At 51.1% G+C, this 22834-nt stretch overlaps 1 protein-coding gene across 2 annotated transcripts in view; it reads right to left on the reverse strand.

Moving 5' to 3' along the window:
* Positions 1 to 22834, reverse strand: part of LOC139232665 (vigilin-like) — a 140025-nt gene that overhangs the window by 90805 nt on the left and 26386 nt on the right. For both annotated transcript variants that reach the window (XM_070863130.1, XM_070863131.1), the window contains exons 3-7: positions 20398 to 20510; positions 17439 to 17587; positions 13124 to 13339; positions 10804 to 11010; positions 5478 to 5693 (exon numbers count right to left, since the gene is read on the reverse strand). In XM_070863130.1, coding sequence (XP_070719231.1) covers positions 5478 to 5693; positions 10804 to 11010; positions 13124 to 13339; positions 17439 to 17587; positions 20398 to 20473 — 864 coding nt within the window. In that variant the 5' untranslated portion in view covers positions 20474 to 20510. The remainder of the gene's footprint in view (positions 1 to 5477; positions 5694 to 10803; positions 11011 to 13123; positions 13340 to 17438; positions 17588 to 20397; positions 20511 to 22834) is intronic.

The raw sequence follows: 22834 nt of genomic DNA on the forward strand, positions 1-22834 counted from the left end.
GCTCCTTCGCCCCGACCTCGCCCCTCCTGCTGCATCTGCCCACGCTCCAATCAGCGACCTTGATCTTGATGACGTGACTCTTCACAGCCGTCGCCCTCCTGCACCAGCTCGCGCTGTACCTTGTAGTGGCACGCCTCCACGCTGCCCATGGTCGCCGCTCGCCGCTCTGAACGACCCCCTCGGCCGCCCGCTGCCTGGACCGGCTGAAGGCCCCCTTGGCCAGGCCCAGGAGCAGTCCTACGAGGAGGCCTTCCGACCTGCTCGCTCCCCTCCGCACAGGGTGCCCAAAGATCAGGAGCGTGGGACTGAACTGCAGCCAGACACTGAGGAGCAGCTCCTTCAAATAATGGAAGAGGGGCTGCAACCTCTCGCACACTGAACATACACGTGGAACACGGACTCCTCCAGACCGCAGAAATTGCAGGCGGCCCGGGAGTCCGTGAACCAACTTAAAAACTTATTGCACGGGACTGCCCCGTGCATCACCCTCCAGGCCAAGTCCCCAATAAATAGAGGGAGGACTCCCGCGTAGAGTCATCGTCATCATCATCATCATCATCATAGGCAGTCCCTCGGAATCGAGGAAGACTTGCTTCCACTCTTAGCATGAGTCCTTAGGTGGCTGAACAGTCCAATACGAGAGCCACAGTCCCGGTCACAGGTGGGACAGACAGTGGTTGAGGGAAGGGGTGGGTGGGACAGGTTTGCTGCACGCTCCTTCCGCTGCCTGCACTTGATTTCTGCACGCTCTCGGCGACGATAATCGGAGCTCAGCGCCCTCCCGGATGCACTTCCTCCACTTAGGGCGGTCTTTGGCCAGGGACTCCCAGGTGTCGGTGGGGATGTTGCACTTTATCAGGGAGGCTTTGAGGGTGTCCCTTGTAACGTTTCCTCTGCCCACCTTTGGCTCGTTTGCCGTGGACGAGTTCCGAGTAGAGCGCTTGCTTTGGGAGTCTCGTGCCGGGCATGCGGACAATGTGGCCCGCCCAGCGGAGCTGATCGAGTGTGGTCAGTGCTTCGATGCTGGGGATGTTGGCCTGGTCGAGGACGCTAACGTTGGTGCATCTGTCCTCCCAGGAGATTTGTAGGATCTTGCAGAGACATCGTTGGTGGTATCTCTCCAGCGACTTGAGGTGTCTACCGTACATGGTCCACGTCTCTGAGCCATACAGGAGGGCGGGTATTACTACAGCCCTGTAGACCATGAGCTTGGTGGCAGTTTTGAGGGCCTGGTCTTCAAACACTCTTTTCCTCAGGCGGCCGAAGGCTGCACTGGCACACCGCCTCCAGTGCGCGTAGAGCGCACTCCATTGGGGACCCCCGCCCCCTCCGGACGGCAAGATGGTGCGCCATGGCGTGTCCGGACGGCAGACGAGGATGGCAAGGTGGAGAGTGTGCAAGAGCAGCCCGTACAGGAATCCCCTCCGCGCAGAACTGAAAGGCACGGAGGGGATTTCCCCGAGGAGGCCCAAGTTGTGAGGCACCGCCTCCCGAGGGAGGTTTCGGGTCTTGGCGCTGACGAGGAATTCCGTCCGGACGGGGATCAGTTCGAGCGGGATCGCCCCATGTGCTTGAGCATCAACAGCTCTACAACTATTTTAGTTTTATCAATAATCAAGTGCCCCCCAAGGGGGGGGCACATTCCAAAAACCTTTCAAGTGCCCCCTTGTTTTTTTTTTGAGGGCACTAGAAACACAAGTGCCCCCTGGCTAAAAGGCGGAGGGGATCACTAAAACCGACAACGTAAACAAATTAAACTTTGGACATGGTTCAAATTAAAATTTGGTTGCCGGGGGTGTGATGATGCACTCCAGTCCCTCCGGCGCCCGCCTCTCGCGGAAGGCCGCGAGCATACCAATGGACACCGTGTGCTCCATCTCCAGGGACACCCCGGCTCGGATGTAACCGCGGAAGAGAGGCAGGCAGTCGGGCTGAACGACCCCCTCGACCGCCCGCTGCCTGGACCGGCTGATGGCCCCCTTAGCCAGGCCCAGGAGCAGTCCTACGAGGAGGCCTCCAACAGCCCTACAACTCTTTTGGGAGGGGGGTGGGAGGGGGGGACAAAATTAACAGTTAGATCAAGTGCCCCCCGATCTGGGGGACGCTCCAAACATTTTTCAACTGCCCCTTTTTTAAATTTATTTGGGTTTTTTTGTTTTTTTGTGGGGTTTTTTTGTTGATTTTTTTCGGCATTAAAATAATATATTTTACAAGTGTCCCCTATAAAAGGGGAGGGGGACACTAAAAACCCGGCAATTAAAACAAATTAAAATTTGGTTGCCGGGAGTGATGATGCACTCCAGTCCCTCCGGCGCCCACCTCTCGCGGAAGGCCGCGAGCGTACCGGTGGACACCGCGTGCTCCACCTCCAGGGACACCCTGGCCCGGATGTAACCGCGGAAGAGAGGCAGGCAGTCGGGTTGAACGACCCCCTCGACCGCCCGCTGCCTGGACCGGCTGATGGCCCCCTTGGCCGTGCCCAGGTGCAGTCCCAAGAGGAGGCCTCCAACAGCCCTACAACCCTGTCAGCATACTTACAGGTGCATACGTTACAGCACCCATTCGACTTACGGAGCAGAGAACGTTATGAACACATTTAGAGTGCTGCCACAGACGGTGACCCCGCTGTGAGTAAGCTAAACTGATCCACGGCTCTGCAGTCGGGCGAAAGCCAGCCTTTCATTTGCCAACAGCTATTCCCCAGATATGATTTGAGCATTTTATCGACACAGCGTGAGCCCGCTCTGAATGTACTTTTCCGTCTAGCGCACCCTGTCCTTTAAGAAGAGCCAGCCCAGTGCGATATCAGGCCCCCTGGTGATGCGCGCAGCCAATGAACAGCGAGGAGAGCACTGGGTGCACACAGCAATCGTGTAAAAAAAAGCAGCCAGCGCCAATTTAATGTGTTGCCTGCAACGCAAAGAACGGGCACGGGTTAATCCCATTTACGGAGGTTGTCCAATTTATCCCCCCAGGTGTCCTGACCAACATTCTCCCTCAACCAAAAAAACACAGCTGACCTTTATCTCATTGCTGTTTGTAGCATGTTGCAGCTACACCTTATTTGGCTACAGAAGAACAGACACACTCTAACCCTAACGGAAAGGGAGTGAGGGGGGGGAAGAGAGTGACAGAATTAACAGAGGGAGGGAGGAAGTGACAGCATTAACTGAGGGAGGGAGTGAGAGAGACAGCATTAACTGAGGGAGGGAGGGAGGGAGAGAGAGAGAGAGAGAGAGAGCATTAACTGAGGTAGGCGAGAGAGAGAGCATTAACTGCGGGAGGGAGGGAGAGAGAGAGACAGCATTAATGGAGGGAGTGAGGGAGAGTGACAGCATTAAATGAGGGAGGGAGGGAGGGAGAGTGACAGCATTAACGGAGGGAGGGAGGGAGGGAGAGTGACAGCATTACCTGAGGGAGGGAGAGAGAGAGACAGCATTAACTGAGGGAGGGAGAGAGAGAGTGACAGCATTAACGGAGGGAGTGAGGGAGAGTGACAGCATTACCTGAGGGAGGGAGAGTGACAGCATTAACTGAGGGAAGGAGGGAGAGAGAGAGACAGCATTAACTGAGGGAGTTCCGAGTAGAGCGCTTGCTTTGGAACTCCTACAAGGCAAGCAAGCTCCAAGTGGGCAGCGGAAACATTACAAGGACACCCTCAAAGCCTCCCTGATGAAGTGCAGCATCCCCACCGACACCCGGGAGTCCCTGGCCAAAGACCGTCCTAAGTGGAAGAACTGCATCCGGGAGGGCGCTGAGCACCTCGAGTCTCATTGCCGAGAGCATGCAGAAATCAAGTGCAGGTAGCAGAAAGAGCGTACGGCAAACCTGTCCCACCCTCCCTTTCCTTCAACCACTGTCTGTCCCACCTGTGACAGAGACTGTAATTCCCATATTGGACTGTTCAGTCACCTGAGAACTCACTTTTAGATGATGATGATTAACTGAGGGAGTGAGAGAGACAGCATTAACTGAGGGAGGGAGTGAGAGAGACAGCATTAACTGAGGGAGGGAGGGGGAAGGGAGACAGCATTAACTGAGGGAGGGAGGGGAAAGGGAGACAGCATTAACTGAGGGAGGGAGGGGGAAGGAGGGAGAGCATTAACAAGGGATGGGGAGCATTAACTGAGGGGAGAAGGGGGCGAGAGAGAGATAGTATTAACTGAGGGGGGGGGGGAGAGTGACAGCATTAACTGAGGGAGTAAGGGAGGGAGTGACAGCATTAACTGAGGGAGGGAGGGGAAAAAGAGACAGCATTAACTGAGGGAGGGGGGGGGGGGAGTGTGACAGCATTAACTGAGGGAGTAAGGGAGGGAGTGACAGCATTAACTGAAGGAGTAAGGGAGGGAGTGACAGCATTAACTGAGGGAGGGAGGGGGGGGGGGAGTGTGACAGCATTAACTGAGGGAGTGAGGGGGGGGGGAGTGACAGCATTAACTGAAGGAGTAAGGGAGGGAGTGACAGCATTAACTGAGGGAGGGAGGGGGAAGGAGGGAGAGCATTAACAAGGGATGGGGAGCATTAACTGAGGGGAGAAGGGGGCGAGAGAGAGATAGTATTAACTGAGGGGGGGGGGAGAGTGACAGCATTAACTGAGGAAGGGAGGGGGGGGAGTGACAGCATTAACTGAGGGAGGGAGGGGAAAGAGCGACAGCATTAACTGAGGGAGGGAGAGGGGGGGGGGAGTGTGACAGCATTAACTGAGGGAGTGAGGGGGGGGGAGTGACAGCATTAACTGAAGGAGTAAGAGAGGGAGTGACAGCATTAACTGAGGGAGGGAGGGGGGGGGGGAGTGTGACAGCATTAACTGAGGGAGTGAGGGGGGGGAGTGACAGCATTAACTGAGGGAGTGAGGGGGGGAGTGACAGCATTAACTGAAGGAGTAAGGGAGGGAGTGACAGCATTAACTGAAGGAGTAAGGGAGGGAGTGACAGCATTAACTGAGGGAGGGAGGGGAAAGAGACAGCATTAACTGAGGGAGGGAGGGGGAAGGAGGGAGAGCATTAACAAGGGATGGGGAGCATTAACTGAGGGGAGAAGGGGGCGAGAGAGAGATAGTATTAACTATGGGGGGGGGGAAAGAGTGACAGCACTAACTGAAGAAGGGAGGGAGGGAGTGTGACAGCATTAACTGAGGGAGTAAGGGAGTGAGTGACAGCATTAACTGAGGGAGTGAGGGGGGGGAGTGACAGCATTAACTGAGGGAGTAAGGGAGTGAGTGACAGCATTAACTGAGGGAGTGAGGGGGGGGAGATTGACAGCATTAACTAAGGGAGGGAGGGGGAGACAGCACTAACTGATGGAGGGAGGGAGGGAGTGACAGCATTAACTGAGGGAGTGAGGGAGGGGAGATTGACAGCATTAACTGAGGGAGGGAGGGGGAGACAGCACTAACTGATGGAGGGAGGGAGGGAGTGAGGGGGAGAGAGTGACAGCACTTCAGAAGCAATTCACCGGTCCGAGGACACTGCTCTAACCTTCTCCTCGTAGATCTTCCTGATACGGGAGCCTGCCTGGGCCACGGGTTCCTTCTCGCCGGTGATGAAGATCTCGTCCTTGTTTATGCTGGGAGGTGGGATGTTGATGCGGGCTCCGGTCTCCTGCATGATCTCCAGGACCACCTTGTTGTAAGCGCCAGCAATGAAGGGATGGAAAACTTTCTCCAGGTTAATCCTCTCGACAGCCCGCTTGTCCTAGCGTCCGGGCGGAAAACGTTTGTTAAAGCCAGCAGGCGAGATTTTGTACCCACACCGCCCCTCCGACAATGCTGTCAGGATTTAACGTGCAATCTTTTTAAACAAATGGAGATAAGATACAGATAATGCAGGGAGGTTATGCTTGAACTGTGTAAAACACTGGTTAGACCACAGCTGGAGTACTGCGTGCAGTTCTAGTCACCACATTACAGGAAAGATGTGATCGCACTGGAGAGGGTACAGAGGGGGTTTACCAGGATGGTGCCTGGACTGGAGAATTTTAGCTATGAGGAAAGATTGGATAGGCTGGGGTTTGTTTTCTTTGCAACAGAGGGGAGACCTTATTGAGGTGTATAAAATTACGAGGGGCCTAGATAGAGTGGATAGGACGGACCTGTTTCCCTTAGCAGAGGGGTCAACAACCAGGGGGCATAGATTTAAAGTAATTGGGGGGAGGTTTAGAGGAGATTTGAGGGAAATTTCTTCACCCAAAGGGTGGTGGGGGTCTGGGGCGGAACTCACTGCCTGAAAGGGTGGTAGAGGCAGAAACCCTCACCGCATTTAAAAAGTACTTGGATGTGCACCTGAAGTGCCGTAACCCGCAGGGCTACGGACCGAGAGCTGGAAAGTGGGATCAGGCCGGGTGGCTCTTTTGTCAGCCGGCGCGGACACGATGGGCCGAAATGGCCTCCTTCCGTGCTGTAAATTTGTATGGTTCTATAATCAAGGGATTGTAGAAGATGCTATCGAAGTGGAATGGAGCCAAACTGCCCCAGGATCAATCCCAGCCCGTGCCGAGCGAACAGAATCGCAATGGAGGGGCCAGTGCAACTGGTCTCAGCATCTTTGCATTGGGATCGAAGGAACAGGAGTTAGCTCCTCAGCCCCTCAAGCCTGTTCCGTCATTCGACCGTAGGCCGCCCCGACCAGTGTGAGAACACCACCGCAAGTCGGGGCTATAAATGGAGCTGGAGCGCCAGGCCCTGGAACATTGTGGGCGAAAGTGCGGCGAATGAGGGTACGGGGCTCAGGAGAGGCGAGGGCCCAGGAGGCAGCACGGGCCCAGCCCACACTGTGCGATATGTGCGCGCACTAGGTCCGTGCAGCAGAGCAGGTCTCCAGTCGTCCTGGTTAACCCTTGCCACTGGACCAAGACCTCGCTCTGTCAAGCCCCGTGTGGTGGCTGGTGTGCAACGGCCACACACATTAAAAAAATCCACGCACAGTCATCTTCCACCCCCTCAACTGGAGTTCAGGACTGGAGCATCGGGTCCTTCATTGAAACATCCGTGAACTCATGTGAAAGCAAGTCATCCTCGTTCGAGGGACCGCCTATGATGATGATGATGGCTGATCTGTATCTTAACTCCATCTTACCAGCCTTGGTTCCGTAACCCTCACTACCCTTGCCCATCAAAACACTTATCAATCTCCGATTTGAAATTTTCAATTGACACCCTCCCAGCCTCAATCGCTTTTTTGGGGGAGAGAGTTCCAGATTCCCACTGCCCTGTGTATGAAGAAGTGCTTCCTGACATCAGCCCCTGAACGGCCTGGCTCTAATTTTAAGGTTATGCCCCCTTGTTCTGGATTCCCCCCACCAGAGGAAGTAGTTTCTCTCTCTATCTACCCTATCGAATGCTTTATTAATCGTCTTAAACACCTCGATTAGATCATCCCTTAATCTTCGATACTCAAGGGAAAATAAGTTTAGACTATGCAACCTGTTCTCATATTCTAACCCTTTTCGCCATGGTATGATTCCAGTGAATCCACGGTGCACTCGCTGCAGGACCAATATATCCTTCCAGAGATACGGGGCCTAGAAGTCTAGATGTGGTGCAACCAACTCTGCTTTTGTGACCAGTTTCTCTGACTTTCTACATCATCACTGCATCCCCCCGCTCTTCGTCACAGTGCCACGGGAACTTTTACGGGAATGGTGACAGATTAGGAAAAGGGGAGGTGCAACGAGACCTGGGTGTCATGGTACATCAGCCATTGAAAGTTGGCATGCAGGTACAGCAGGCGGTGAAGGCGACAAATGGTATGTTGGCCTTCATAGCGAGAGGATTTGAGTATAGGAGCAGTCAGGTGTTGCTACAGTTGTACAGGGCCTTGGTGAGGCCACACCTTGAATATGGTGTTCAGTTTTGGTCTCCTAATCTGAGGAAGGACATTCTTGCTATTGAGGGAGTGCAGCGAAGGTTCACCAGACTGATTCCCGGGATGGCAGGACTGACATATGAAGAAAGACTGGATCGACTGGGCTTATATTCTCTGGAATTTAGAAGAATGAGAGGGGAACTCATAGAAACATATAAAATTCTGACGGGACTGGACAGGTTAGATGCAGGAAGAATGTTCCCGATGTTGGGGAAGTCCAGAACCAGGGGTCACAGTCTAAGGATAAGGGGTAAGGCATTTAGGACTGAGATGAGGAGAAACTTCTTCACTCAGAGAATTGTGAACCTGTGGAATTCTCTACCGCAGAGAGTTGTTGAGGCCAGTTCGTTAGATATATTCAAAAGGGAGTTAGATGTGGCCCTTACGGCTAAAGGGATCAAGGGGCATGGAGAGAAAGCAGGAATGGGGTACTGAAGTTGCATGATCAGCCATGATCATATTGAATGGTGGTGCAGGCTCGAAGGGCCGAATGGCTTACTCCTGCACCTATTTTCTATGTTTCTATGTTTACGTCCACCCGAGAGAGCAGACGGGGCCTCGGTTTAACGTCTCATCCGAAAGACGGCACTTCCGACAGCGCACTGCCCCCGAGAGATACGTGGCACGATTTCAGTCTATGAAATACTCAGGGCTCGAGGCAAAGACGAGCCATTGGCCTAGAAATCCCGGTCGAGGTCTTCCTGCGGGCAAACGACAGTAAAAAGGGAAGAAAATGCGCACTTACCAGCTCCTGCTGCACCCGCTCACGATCCTGGTCCTGAGGCCTTCACTCCCTGCGCATCGCAGTGCATGCACGGTGGCATGGCTGTAAGCTGGAGCTGCAGTCACATGGCTCTGGGCAGCCAATCAAGGTACAGTATTTGCTCATTCATAATAATGGGAACTCCGTAAGTTGGAGCTCCCATTATTATGAATGAAAACCCTCCCCCCTCCCTCCACCCCCAAACACTAATAAAAAATAGAAAATATACACTACATATTTAGGATTCATTTAAAGTTATTAATGTTTTTTAAAAGTTATTAATGATTTTTTTTAAATATTTATCCGATTTTTTAAAAAGTTTTTTTAAATTATGGTTTTAAATAAACTTACCGTAGTGGGCAGGGTTTTTAACAATAAAATGTGTGTGTTAAATTTTATTTTGTTATGTTTTTGTATGTTTTAAAACTCTTACGCCTATAACAGTGGGTAAATCCCACAATCTTGCCCTTGCAAACGTCCTCACACCCGAGATGCGGAGGATCTGTCAAGCCAGAAATTTGACAGATCGGAAAAGCCGGTTTTCAGCGCATGCGCATTGTGCGCTGAAAACCGGCTTTTCCGATGCTTTCCCGGGTCCGTAGAAACTTCCTACGGATTGTAGGACTGCAAAAGTCGTGGAACCCCCCCCCCAGTGTTTGGACTCATTGGAAAGGGAATTTAATTTGGAACTGTCAACCAGAAAGTTTGGGATCCTAAAGGGCACATGGAAGAAACTACGAGCTTCTATTGAATTTGGGATTTTTACAAGGCAGATTGGGTCTGTGTGGGAAGGGCTGAAAACTAAAGGGTAACTATCCTTCAAACAAAACAGTTTTGGGTATTGAAGTTGTCTGGGGTACCAAAGCTAAACAAATTGTCTGGGGAATTGTGTAAACTCGAAAACCCTTCTCCTCGGGAGACATTAACATAGCAACAATCAACCCAGAAATAGCCAGCCATCACCCTGAGTAGGAAACCCATCCAGTTAATGTTAATGGCCCATCCAGCCCGCATGGAAACCCAGGCCTAGGCAGGCATGGCAAATACCAAAGCTAATTTTTTCCAATCGAGAAACAAGTTCAAAAGATCAACACATCCGAGACAGGTTACCATTAATGGGCCCGCCAAAATATGACAAAGAGATATCGAGCCCGCCAAAAATTAAAACAAAGAATCAGGGCTGATTTGGCGCGTAGATTAGAACGGCTCCAAAAGTATAACTGGGGCCCGGTTTTTAACGAAAGCGAGCGGGCAGGCATTCATCTATTCGAAGAGGGGAAGGACGGAGAAAGACCACCGCAACAGTTTACGCAGCTCTTCTGAGCACCAACATCTTCAGCCTCGACCACACTCTGGGGCCACACTGTCCTGCTACCGAAAGAAGAAGGAAGAACAGCACCACGGCAGAAAGCAGCTCCCAGTAACTTCGGACATCGCCATCGCGGCAACAACTGACCACAGCCCACGTGGTAACATCGAAAGCACCGCGACCGACCAATTCCAAAAACCAAAACTCCTCAAGAAGAAACCGAAGATTTGAAAGTTTCCACTCTACGATCTAGTCCTAGCTACCAACAGGTGAAACATTACCGAAAGAGACTTTGAAACCTATTGCTGACGGAAGACAGTGGGTACTCACCCCACAAGTCCAATACGCGCCCTACCGCATCAGCGGACACCACCCAATTGAAAACTACACAGTCAGAAATCCTCTACGACGTTTGGGGTACGGCAAGCAGAACCTATAGAGTCCTGCGAACCCCGAAATCACGAACCACTGCCAACGGATAATAAAGGATTGGTGAGCATGATCCCTGTTTGCGCTGGAGTTTAACCTAGTCAGAGTTAGGCATTGGGAGGTGGGAGGTGTATTATTTTCAGTAAGCCCTTTTGAATGTGTGATGAAGTGTTCTTAATTCTAGTCATTTTAAGTTTGACATTGTATTTTTCTTGTCTGTAATAAAACCAAAGTTCTTTGCACCAAAACCAGTGTCTCTTGCACTTTGTCACATCCCCAAATAAATCCAGAGTCTTGCACCCAGGGAGTGAGACGGATTCGAACCACTCAGAAGTTTAGAGGTCAAGCTGACCCCACAGACCAACCCCCTACAGGACCCAGGGGGAAGGCCGCGATTTCTGCCCCTGTGTGTTTGGGCAGGAAGGGGTGGCCAGCCGTACCTGTTCTGCCGAGATCAGCAGGATCTCGTGCCGGGACTTCTCGATTCCCTCCTTCGTGCCGGTGATTTTGATCTGGTTGCTGGGGTCGTCGGGGCGGGGGATGTTGATTTTCGTCGCCGTCTTCAGTTCCAGCTCCTGCAGTTTCTCTCCGTTCTTGCCGATGACAAACCGATGGTGTTCTTTCGGGATGGTGACAATAGCTGAAGCCTAAGGGGAGTTAAAGAGCCCGGTAAAGCACAGAACGGCAGCTCAGTGCTCCCGGTGGATCAGAGCGCTGGTAGAAGATTTGCAAATCATTTCAATTACTTTTGAGACCGTGGTGCCCACAGTCAACAGACCTGGGAAAAAACACACTCTGCACCGTCACCTAGTGGCCACAGTGTGCAACTACGCCGTTACAGGCAATTGTTTACGTACAGGATATCCATTCTAAGTTTTACACAGGCAGTTTCAATGTTACATGTTGACCCCCAGCCTCTTCACTCAAAGGGTGGTGAATCTTTGGAATTCTTCACCCCAGAGAGCTGTGGAGGCTCAGTTATTGAGTATAGTCAAGACAGAGATCGATAGATTTTTGAATATTAAGGGAATCAAGGGATATGAGGATAGTGCAGGAAAGTGGAGTTGAGGTAGAAGATCAGCCATGATCTTAGTGAATAGCAGAGCAGGCTCGAGGGGCCGAATGGCCTACTGCTAATTCTTATGTTCTTATGAAACATACAAGATTCTGAGGGGGATTGACAGGGTAGATGCTGAGAGGTTGTTTCCCCTGGCTGGAGAGTCAAGAACCAGGGGTCAAAGTCTCAGGATAAGACTGAGACGATGAGGAATTTCGTTGGCAAACAGTGACTAATGGGTGCCACAGGGATCAGTGCTGGGGCCTCAACTATCTATATTAATGACTTGTATGAAGGGACCGAGTGTAATTTGGCCAAGGTTCTTGATGATACAAAGATGGGTGGGATAGCAAGTTGTGAGGAGGACACAGAGAATCTGCAAAGGGATATAGACAGGCTAAGTGAGTGGGTAAAAATTTGGCAGATGGAGTATAATGTGGGAAAGTGTGAGGTTATCCACTTTGGCACAAAAAATAAAAAAAACAAATAAAAAAAGAGGTTACAAAATGCTGCAGTACAGAAGGACCTGGGGGTCCTTGTGCATGAAACATAAAATGTTAGTATGCAGGTACAGCAAGTGATCAGGAAGGCAAATGGAATGCTGGCCTTTATTGCAAGGGTGATGGAGTATAAAAGCAGAGAAGTCCTGCTACAATTCTACAGGGTATTAGAGTTGTAATACCCTGTAGGGTTACAGGGCCACACCTGGAGTACTGCGTGCAGTTTTGATCTCTTTATTTAAAGGAGGAATATACTTGCATTGACGGCTGTTCAGAGGAGGTGCACTAGGTTGATTCCGGAGATGAAGGGGTTGATTTATGAAGAAAGGTTGAGCAGGTTGGGCCTCTACTCATTGGAGTTTAGAACAATGAGAGGTGATCTTATTGAAACATACAAGATTCTGAGGGGGCTTGACAGGGTAGATGCAGAGAGGATGTTTCCCCTTGTGGGAGAATCTAGAACGAGGGGGCATAATAAGGAGTCACCCATTTAGAACCAAGATGAGGAGGAGTTTCTTCTCACAGGGTCATAAATCTGTGGAATTCTCTACCCTAGAGAGCTGTGGAGGCTGGATCATTGAATGTATTTAAGGTGGAGATAGACAAAGATTTTTGAGCGATAAGGGAGTGAAGGGTTATGGGGAGCGGGCAGGGAAGTGGAGCTGAGACCAAGATCAGATCAGCCATGATCTTATTAAATGGCGGAGCAGGCTCGAGGGGCCGAATGGCCGACTCCTGCTCCTATTTCTTATGTTCTTAGAATGGGCCGAAACTCTTGAGTTCAGAAATTGAGAGGTGACCTCATTGAAACATGCAAGATTCTGAAGGGGATTGACAGGGTAGGTGCCGAGAGGATGTTTGCCCCCGGGCTGGAGAGTCTGGAACGAGGGGTCACACAGTCTCAGGATAAGGGGTCGGCCATTTAAGATATAGAGATGAGGAGGAATTTCTTCACTCAGAGGGTGGTGAATCTTTGGAATTCTCTACCCCAGAGGGTCATGGATGCTGAATCGTTGAGGATATTCGAAGCTGAGATACGATAGATTTTTGGACACTAGGAGAATCATGGGGATCGGGCGGGGAAGTGGAGTTGAGGTGAAGATCTGCCACGACCTTACTGAATGGCGCAGCGGGCTCCAGGGACTGTGTGGCCTACTCCTGCTCCTAGTTCTTATGTTTCTGACAGTGATGATGACAGCTGACCTGGGTCTGAAGCCGCGCCACGATTTCCTTCCGTGCTTTCATGACAGAGTCGAGTTTGCCAGTCACCATGATGGAGAGGCCCTGATCTTTGGCCAGTGAAAGCTCGATGTGGGCCCCCGTCTTCTGCATGATGTCCAGGCACACCTTCGCCTCCTCGCCTTCGCCAAACTGGCTGTTGTCCTTGTACCTGCGCTCCTCCAGAGGGACGTGGAACACCTGGGCGGAGGAGGAGAGAAAGAGAAAGACACGTAACGCCTGTCGTCCTTGTCGCCCTATCCGAGTACGGTGGTGTAGTGAAAAGACTTGCATTCATGTAGCGCCGTTCACGACAACCGGACGTCTCAAAGCGCTTTACAGCCAATGAAATACTTTTGGAGTGGAGTCACTGTTGTAACATGGGAAACACGGCAGCCAATTTTGCGCACAGCAAGCTCCCACAAACAGCAATGTGCTAATGACCCAGATAATCTGCTTTTTGTTATGTTGGTTGAGGGATAAATATTGGCCCCTGGACACCGAGGAGAACTCCCCCTGCTCTTCTTCAAAATAGTGACGGAAGTGGAAATAAAACAAAGAAAGTTTTGCATCTATATAGCGCCTTTAACGACCACTGGACGTCTCAAAGCGCTTTACAGTCAATGAAGTACTTTTGGAGTTTGCGCCACACAAGTGCTAGACAATGACCATCTCCGACAAGAGAGAGTCGAACCGCCTCCCCTTACCTACATTACAACAGTGACTACACTTTAAAAGTACTTCATTGGCTGTAAAGCGACTTGAGGCATCCGGTGGACGTGAAAGGCGCTATATAAATGCAAGACTTTCTTTCTTTCTCTCCTTAAACCTCTCCGCTTCTCGAGCTCTCTCTCCTCCTTTAAGACCCACCTTAGAACCCACCTGTATACAAGTACAAGTCGTTGTTTTTATTTAACAACAGTCGCTGCGCGCTCCAAAAGTAATCATTATGAGAAGCATTTGAGACTTTTTGATGTGAAAAGGTGCTTTGTAAATACAGTATTTATAATTACAGGTACAACATCCGAAATCCGGAATCCTCGGCACCGAGTCCGTTCTGGGTTTTGGGGTTTTCCCGGATTTCAGGCAAGAAAATCAATCGTCTGAAATCCGGAATCCTCGACCGAATCCGTGCCGGGTTTTGTGCAGCGAGGTCCGAATGCTGGTAAAACCCAAAATGCGGCACGGATTTGGTCAAGGATTCCAGATTTCAGACTTGATTTTCGTATTTGAAATTTGGGGGGGGGGGGGGGGGAATTTATCAATTTTTTTTTTGCAGGGAGGCCTCTCTTAGGATGCTCCGAAGCCGGCTCGTTAGCAACGGATTTTCAGTCGCTCACCCGGCCTAGCGCCTCCCATGGCGCACCGCTCCGCTCTCAGGGCCCAGCAGCCGAGCTTTTGGCCTGCCGTCGCTAACCATCTTCCGGCGAAAAATTTACCGTCCCGCCGCCATTAACGCCCCGACAAGCCTCCAGCCCAATTTCCAGCCCTGAGACTGGAGGTGCTCGAAGAGCCTGTCGAGCAATTCTAACACCGGCTCCTCTCAGGGAAGTGCACACTCAGTTTCAGTCTCACCTCACTGACGGCCGTTATCGGCCAAACGACTGATGCACAAGTGGTCAGTGGGGAAATGAGTCACTGTCGGCACAATGAAGTGCCACAATGAGTGGGTTTTCCTGTTTGTTACTGGAAGGGCTTATGCGGACCGAGCCAATTCTGGGACGCACTAACAAAGTGAGACACAGGATGTGTCCGTCTTAGGACGAGCTGCTTTTTCCGAACAGCGACTCACAATTTCCAAACCTGAGCTGGGATGCGCACATCCGCTCGTTAAAGTCTACCCCCGTCATGCCACAGTCTTCCCTGGCGGATCTGCCCTGGCCTCGGTCTGTCAACGCTCCAGCATCCACAGCTCTTTGGGGTAAAGAATTCCAAAGCTTCTGGGTGAAGAAATTCCTCCTCATCTCAGTCCTAAATGGCCGTCTCCTTATCCTCAGGTTATGCGCCTCTGGTCTCTCCAGCCAGGGGGAAACAACCTAGCTGTGAGCCTGGCCTGGCCTTTTAAAGCCACTGTTCTAAATCAATTAAGACCATAAGAATTAGGAGCAGGAGTAGGCCATACGGCCCCTCGATCCTGCGCCGCCATTTAATACGATCATGGCTGATCTTTGACCTCAGCTCCACTTTCCTGCCCGATCCCTTGATCCCAAAAAGGATCCTTATCCTCAGGCTATGCGTCTCTAGTTTCTCCAGCCAAGGGGAAACAACCTCTCAGCATCTACCCTGTCGATCCCCCCCTCAGAAACGGGGTCAAAATTCGGAGGGTTGGTACACCAGAGGGGTGCTGACAGGGCGCGAAGCACCTCACGCCCGAGCGGCGCGCTGTCAGCGCCCGCCGCGAACTTCGGTGGTTTACCGGCGGCGCTGACGGTTTGCGCTGCGCTCGCGGTGACTTCACCGCGTGCGCAACGCCCCCCCGTAGCGCCTGCCGCTTCTTCCGACAGGGAAAGCAGTCGGTACGTCGGTGATCCCAGGGGGCGGTGTCGTCCGGAGAGCAAGGTGACATTTCATTTATTTAACTTCTATTTTATTTGTGGCAGCAGTGGGGGAACATAAGAACGTAAGAAATAGGAGCAGGAGTGGGCCATAAGGCCCCTCGAGCCTGCTCCGCCATTTAATAAGATCATGGCTGATCTGATCACGGACTCAGCTCCCCATAACCCTTCACTCCCTTATTGTTCCAAAATCTGTCTATCTCCACCTTAAATATATTCAATGACCCAGCCTCCACAGCTCTCTGGGGCACAGAATTCCACAGATTTACAACCCCGAGAGAAGAAATTTCTCCTCATCTCCGTTTTAAATGGGCGGCCACTTATTCTGAGACTATGTCCCCTCGTTTTAGTTTCCCCTCTGAGTGGAAACATCCTCTCTGCATCCACCTTGTCGAGCCCCCCTCATTATCTTTAATGTTTCGATAAGATCACCTCTCATTCTTCTGAACTCCAGTGAGTAGAGGCCCAACCTGCTCAACCTTTCCTCATATGTTTCTCTATGTTTCTATATTCAAAAGGGAGTTAGATGAAGTCCTTACTACTCGGGGGATCAAGGGTTATGGCGAGAAAGCAGGAAGGGGGTACTGAAGTTTCATGTTCAGCCATGAACTCATTGAATGGCGGTGCAGGCTAGAAGGGCTGAATGGCCTGCTCCTGCACCTATTTTCTATGTTTCTATGTTTCTATGTTTCTAACACCTTCATCTCAGGAATCAACCGAGTGAACCTTCTCTGAAGAGCCTCCAATGCAAGTATATCCCTCCTTAAATACGGAGACCAAAACTGCACGCAGTACTCCAGGTGTGGCCTCACCAATACCCTGTGCAGTTGGAGCAGGACCTCTCTGCTTTTATACTCCATCCCCCTTGCAATAAAGGCCAAGGGGAGTGTGGGTGTAGGTCCACTGAAATTTTCAGCAAGATTTTTTTTTCTTATCTTCAGGCGGCAGAATGCCGGCATTGCAGCGGTGAACAACTGAGTCGGCCTCCTGCCTGACCGCTCCGTTGGTGCCCGAGGAGGAGGGGTGTGGAATGCTTCTCATAGTGCTCTTTGGGCAAAAAACTGAATATCGCACTTTGAGGCGGTAGACACCGTCTAAAGTTAGCGGCCAGGCAGTGTCACCACCTCAATGCGGGTGGCACCGAATTTCCATCCCTATATATTTCAATGAGATAACCTCTCATTCTTCGAAACTGCAGAGAATATAGGCCTAATCCCTGGGCTTAATCTCGCCTCATAGGACAACCCTCTGGTCCCAGGAATCAGTCCAGTGAACCAGCTACTTGTACACTGCTGAGTCTACAAAATTCTCATTCTTATTTACAAATCCCTCCATGGCCCTCGCTCCTCCCTATCTCGGTAATCTCCAGCCCCACAACCCCCCCCCCCCCCCCACCGAGGTCTCTGCGCTCCCCTAATTCTGCCCTCTTGAGCATCCCTGATTGTAATCGCTCCACCATCGGTGGCCGTGCCTTCTGTTGCCTGGGCCCCAAGCTCTGGGACTCCCTCCCTAAACCTCTCCGCCTCTCTTTCCTCCTTCAAGGCGCTCCTTAAAACCCACCTCTCTGGCCAAGCCTGCGCTAATTTCTACTTGTGCGGCTCGGGGTCAAATTTCTATCGCATGATACTTCCTGTGAAGCGCCTTGGGACGTTTCACTACGTTACAGGCGCTATATAAATACACGTCGTTGTTGGTGAATGGATTCTTGGATCGATTCGTGTATGCCACAGACAATGTTCGCGTACCTGGGTGATTACTGAGGATTTGATTGGTCGGATTTTGCTCCACGCTCCAACTGGTTCACCGGACTTGTCCCCCGGCGCTCCCTTCTCAGGGAGGGGAGGGAAAGCCTCCAGGTATGTGGGGATATAAGCTTCATCCTCGGGCACTCCACCTGCAAACACACGGGTAAAAAAACAACAGGAAATCCATGAGTAGCACACGTATGCTGCAATTAATGGGGAAGGTAAGAGTGGGGGTGGGGTGGGGGGGGGGGGGGGAGGAAGGTGGAAACTATTTTAAATGTTTTTTTAATTTACTCACGGGATGCGGGTGGGTGTCACTGGCAAGGCCGGCATTTATTGCCCATCCCTAACTGCCCCTTGAGAAGGCGCTGGCATACAACGGAGTGGCTCGCTAGGCCATTTCAGAGGGGCAGTTACGAGCCAACCACAGTGCTGTGGGTCTGGAGTCACGTGTCGGCCAGGGAGGCCTCTCTTAGGGCACTCCGAGGGCGGCTCTTTAGCAACTGACTTTCAGTCGCTCATCCGGCCTAACGCCCGAAGAGAGGTGTGGATTTCTTTCCCTGAAGGACATTAGAAACATAGAAACATAGAAAATAGGTGCAGGAGTAGGCCATTCGGCCCTTCTAGCCTGCACCGCCATTCAATGAGTTCATGGCTGAACATGCAACTTCAGTACCCCATTCCTGCTTTCTCACCAGATGGGTTTTTAAGACAATGGTCACCATTACTGGTCCTGGCTTTTTAATTCCAGATTAATTTAAGTCCAGATTTATTTAATTAATTGAGTTTAAATTCCCCAAACTGTCGTGGTGGGATTTGAACACTTGTCTCCGGATCATTATTCACTTTAAAAGTACTTCATTGGCATTTTGGGGCATCCTGAGGCCGTGAGAGGCACTATATCAATGCAAGTGCATGAAACACAAAAAGTTAGCGTGCAGGTACAGCAAGTGACCAGGAAGGCAAATGGAATGTTAGCCTTTATTGCAAGGCGGATGGATTGGAATGTTAGCCTTTATTGCAAGGCGGATGGAGTATAAAAGCAGAGAAGTCCTGCTCCAACTGTACAGGGTATTGGTGAGGCCACACCTGGAGTACTGCGTACAGTTTTGGTCACCGTATTTAAGGATAGACTTGCATTGGAGGCTGTTCAGAGAAGGTTCACTCGGTTGATTCTGGAGAATAGGGGGTTGACTTATGAAGATAGGTTGAGCCACTACGCATTGGAATTCAAAAGAATGAGAGGTGACCGTTTTAAAACTTATAAGATAATGAGGGGGGCTCGACAAGGTGGATGCAGAGAGGATATTTCCATGCATAGGGGAAACTAAAACTAAGGGGCATAGTCTTAGAATAAGGGGCCGCCCATTTAAAACTGAGATGAGGAGAAATTTCTTCTCTCAGAGGTTGTAAATCTGTGGAATTCTCTGCCCCAGAGAGCTGTGGAGGCTGGGTCATTGAATATATTTAAGGTGGAGATAGACAGATTTTTGAGCGATAAGGGAGTGAAGGGTTATGGGGAGCGGGTGGGGAAGTGGAGCTGAGTCCATGATCGGATCAGCCATGGTCTTATTGAATGGCGGAGCAGGCTCGAGGGGCCGAATGGCCGACTCCTGCTCCTATTTCTTATCTTCTTATGTAACATCATAAAACTTTGCACAGCACCTCAAATGTAATGACACGTTTGCACTGCGCTCGCCTGGCGCCGCCCACTCGATGACGTCACCGCGTGCGCAACGCCCCCCCCCCCCCGGCCCCCCCCAGAAGCGCCGCGATCGCGAGAGCTTGACCGCTGTCACGGAGAAGCTGCCGGGGTGACATGTCCGAGGGGGAGCAGGGTGAGCGGTTGCAATGACAGCTTTTCCCATTAAAGCATCTCGCCTGGACGCTGGACACTGTCGTTGTGCAGCTGCCTTGGCTTTTCTTTCAGTTTTCGGGTGGTCCCGCTGACTTCCCCTTTAGGCACTGGGACGCCGGTTTCCGCGCGCCAGGACTTCAGCAGCGCTCCAGCGATAGCACCCCAGGAATCAGGGTTAGCGCCCTGAGAGAGGTGTGGAACGTTTCCCTTAGGGGCCCACTCCCCTCTTGGGGCACTAAAAGCGAATAAGAACATAAGAAATAGGAGCAGGAGTCGGCCATTCGGCCCCTCGAGCCTGCTCCGCCATTCAATAAGATCATGGCTGATCTGATCATGGACTCAGCTCCACTTCCCCGCCCGCTCCCCATAACCCTTCACTCCCTTATCGCTCAAATCGGCAACTTAAATGTATTCAATGACCCAGCCTCCATAGCTCTCTGGGGCAGAGAATTCCACAGATCTCTGAGAGAAGAAATTTCTCCTCATCTCAGTCTTAAATGGGTGGTCCCTTATTCTAAGACTATGTCCCCTAGTTTTAGTTTCCCCTATGGATGGAAATATCCTCTCTGCATCCACCTTGTCGAGCCCCCCTCATTATCTTATTAAGTTTCAATAAGATCACCTCTCATTCTTCTGAACTCCAATGTGTATGGGCCCAACCTACTCAACCTATCCTCCTAAGTCAACCCCCTCATCTCCGGAATCAACTTAGTGAACCTTCTCTGAACAGCCTCCAATGCAAGTATAATCCTTCCTTAAATACGGAGACCAACACTGTACGCAGTACTCCAGATGTGGCCTCGCCAATACCCCGTACAGTTGTATATCCCGGTTAGAGGTGATAAACATCGCCTGGTGCTAAATTTAACGATCAGGCGTCATCACTGCCTCAAACCCGAATTTCTACCCCTTAGTGCCTTTGCTACAGGGACAAAGGGGCTGCCAGTAACGTTCGGGCCTGCATGATCTTCGAGCTCTCACGTTTGCTGCAACTGTGCGTAGAGTATCAGCACAATGGACAGGTCGCTCTGCTATCGCTCGGGCATCAGACTTTCCCGTGGTTTTGCTAAAGGCGGCAGCTGTCGGTCGTGCGACACTGACCTCTGGTTTCCTGGTCTCCCAGGCCGCTGCGATGCTCAGCAAAGCTCTCCGGTGTGAGCACAGCGACCGAGCTCATGGTTCCAAACCCAGGTTCGACAGCTTCCGATCTTCCACTGAAATGACAATTTAAAAAGAGGATGCCGTCAGCGTTTGCTGACCAAGACCCACGCCATCGTCACCGCCACACAGCGCGCTGGAGCTCTGCGCCACGGAGGGCGAAGATAGAAACATAGAAAATAGATGCAGGAGTAGGCCATTCGGCCCCGCCATTCAATATAAGAACATAAGAATGAGGAACAGGAGTAGGCCATCTAGCCCCTCAACAAGATCATGGCTGATCTGGCCGTGGACTCAGCTCCACTTACCCGCCCGCTCCCCGTAAATGGCTGATCCTCTATCTCAACACCATATTCCCGCTTTTTCCCCATATCCCTTGATGCCTTTTGTGTCTAGAAATCTATCTATCTCCCTCTTCAATATATTCAGTGACTTGGCCTCCCCAGCCTTCTGTGGTAGAGAATTCCACAGGTTCACCACCCTCTGAGTGAAAACATTTCTCCTCATCTCGGTCTTAAATTTCCGACCCCGTATCCCGAGACTGTGACCCCTCGTTCTAGACTTCCCAGCCCCGGGGAAACATCCTCCCCGCATCCAGTCTGTCCAACCCCGTCAGAATTTTATACCTTTCAATGAGATCCCCTCTCATTCTTCTAAACTCTAGTGAATACAGGCCCAGTCAACCCAATCTGTCCTCATACGACAGTCCTGCCATCCCAGGAATCAAGTCTGGTGAACCTTCGCTGCACTCCCTCTGTGGCAAGGGTATCCTTTCTTGGGTAAGGAGACCAAAAGTGTACACAATGCTCCAGGCGCGGTCTCACCAAGGCCCTGTATAATTGTGGTGAGATATCCTGTACTCAAATCCTCTTGCGATGAAGGCCAACATACCATTTGCCTTCCTAACTGCTTGCTGCACCTGCATGTTTGCGATTGTGGCTTTCACATATTACACAGAATGTACAGCATAGAAACAGGCCCAAGAGGTCCGTGCCGCTGTTAATGCTCCACACCAGCCTCTTCCCACCCCTACTGTATCTTACCCTAGCAACATAACCCTCTATTCCCTTCTCCCTTTTGTGTTTATTCAGCCTCCTCTTAAATGCATTGATACTATTCGCCTCAACCCCTCCCTGTGGCAGCGAGTTCCACATTCTCACCACTCTCTGGGTAGAGGAGTTTCTCCTGAATTCCCCATTGAATTTCCCGGTGATGATCTTGTATTGATGGCCCCCAGTTGTGGCCTCTCCCATGAGTGGAAACATCTTCGCTGTGTCTCCCCTATCGAACCCTTTCATAATTTTGAAGACCTCTTGTCAGCTCACCCTCTCAGCCTTCTCTTTGAGCCCCAGCTGGTACAGCCTTTCCCGATAAGTATATCCTCTCAGTTCTGGCGTCAGCCTTGCAAATCTTTTCTTGCATCTTCCCCGGTGCCTCTATATACTTTTATATAAGCTGGAGACCGGAACTGCTCACGGTGCTCCAAGCGAGGTCTAACCAAGGTTAACATAACTTCTCTGCTTTTTAATTCTATCCCTCTATGAAATGAACCCAGTGCTTGGTTTGTTTTTCGAAAGAGTCTTATTAACCTTCTTTTTTTTTCCAAAAGTGATTTGTGTATCTGTACCCCTGACAACTCTCCGTGCAGTCAGTTCCTGGTTTTGGCCGCGCTGCCAGAAAGATGGTGGCCACCAGTAATGGTCCCGCTAATTCTTTTCTGTCGTGCACAGTCCCTTGAACGTCCTTTCAAATTTTTGCGCATGGGCGGTCTGCGTGGGACGTCCAGCGAGACTTCGGGCACCAGTAGAACATAAAGAATTCGGAGTAGGAGTTGGCCATTCGGCCCTTCGAGCCTGCTCCGCCATTCAATGAGATCATGGCTGATCTTCAACGTCAACTGCACTATCCCCACATCCTTTGAGTCCCTCAATATCCAAAAACCTATCGATCTCTGTCTTAAATATACTCAACAACTGAGCCTCCACAGCCCTCTGGGGCAGAGAATTCCAGAGATTCACCACCCTCTGAGTGAAGAAATTCCTCCTCATCTCAGTCCTAAATGGCCGACCCCTTATCCTGAGACTGTGACCCCTGGTTCTAGACTCCCCAGCCCGGGGGAAACATCCTCCCTGCATCTACCCTGTCAAGCCCCGTAAGAATTTTGTATATTTCAATGAGATCACCTCTCATTCTTCTAAACTCTAGAGAACATAAGCCTAGTCTACTCAATCTATAGAAACATAGAAAATAGGTGCAGGAGTACGCCATTCGGCCCTTCGAGCCTGCACCGCCATTCAATGAGTTCATGGCTGAACATGCAACTTCAGTACCCCATTCCTGCTTTCTCGCCATACCCCTTGATCCCCCGAGTAGTAAGGAC

Source organism: Pristiophorus japonicus, chromosome 20, assembly GCF_044704955.1.
Source record: "Pristiophorus japonicus isolate sPriJap1 chromosome 20, sPriJap1.hap1, whole genome shotgun sequence".
Lineage (NCBI taxonomy): Eukaryota > Metazoa > Chordata > Chondrichthyes > Pristiophoridae > Pristiophorus > Pristiophorus japonicus.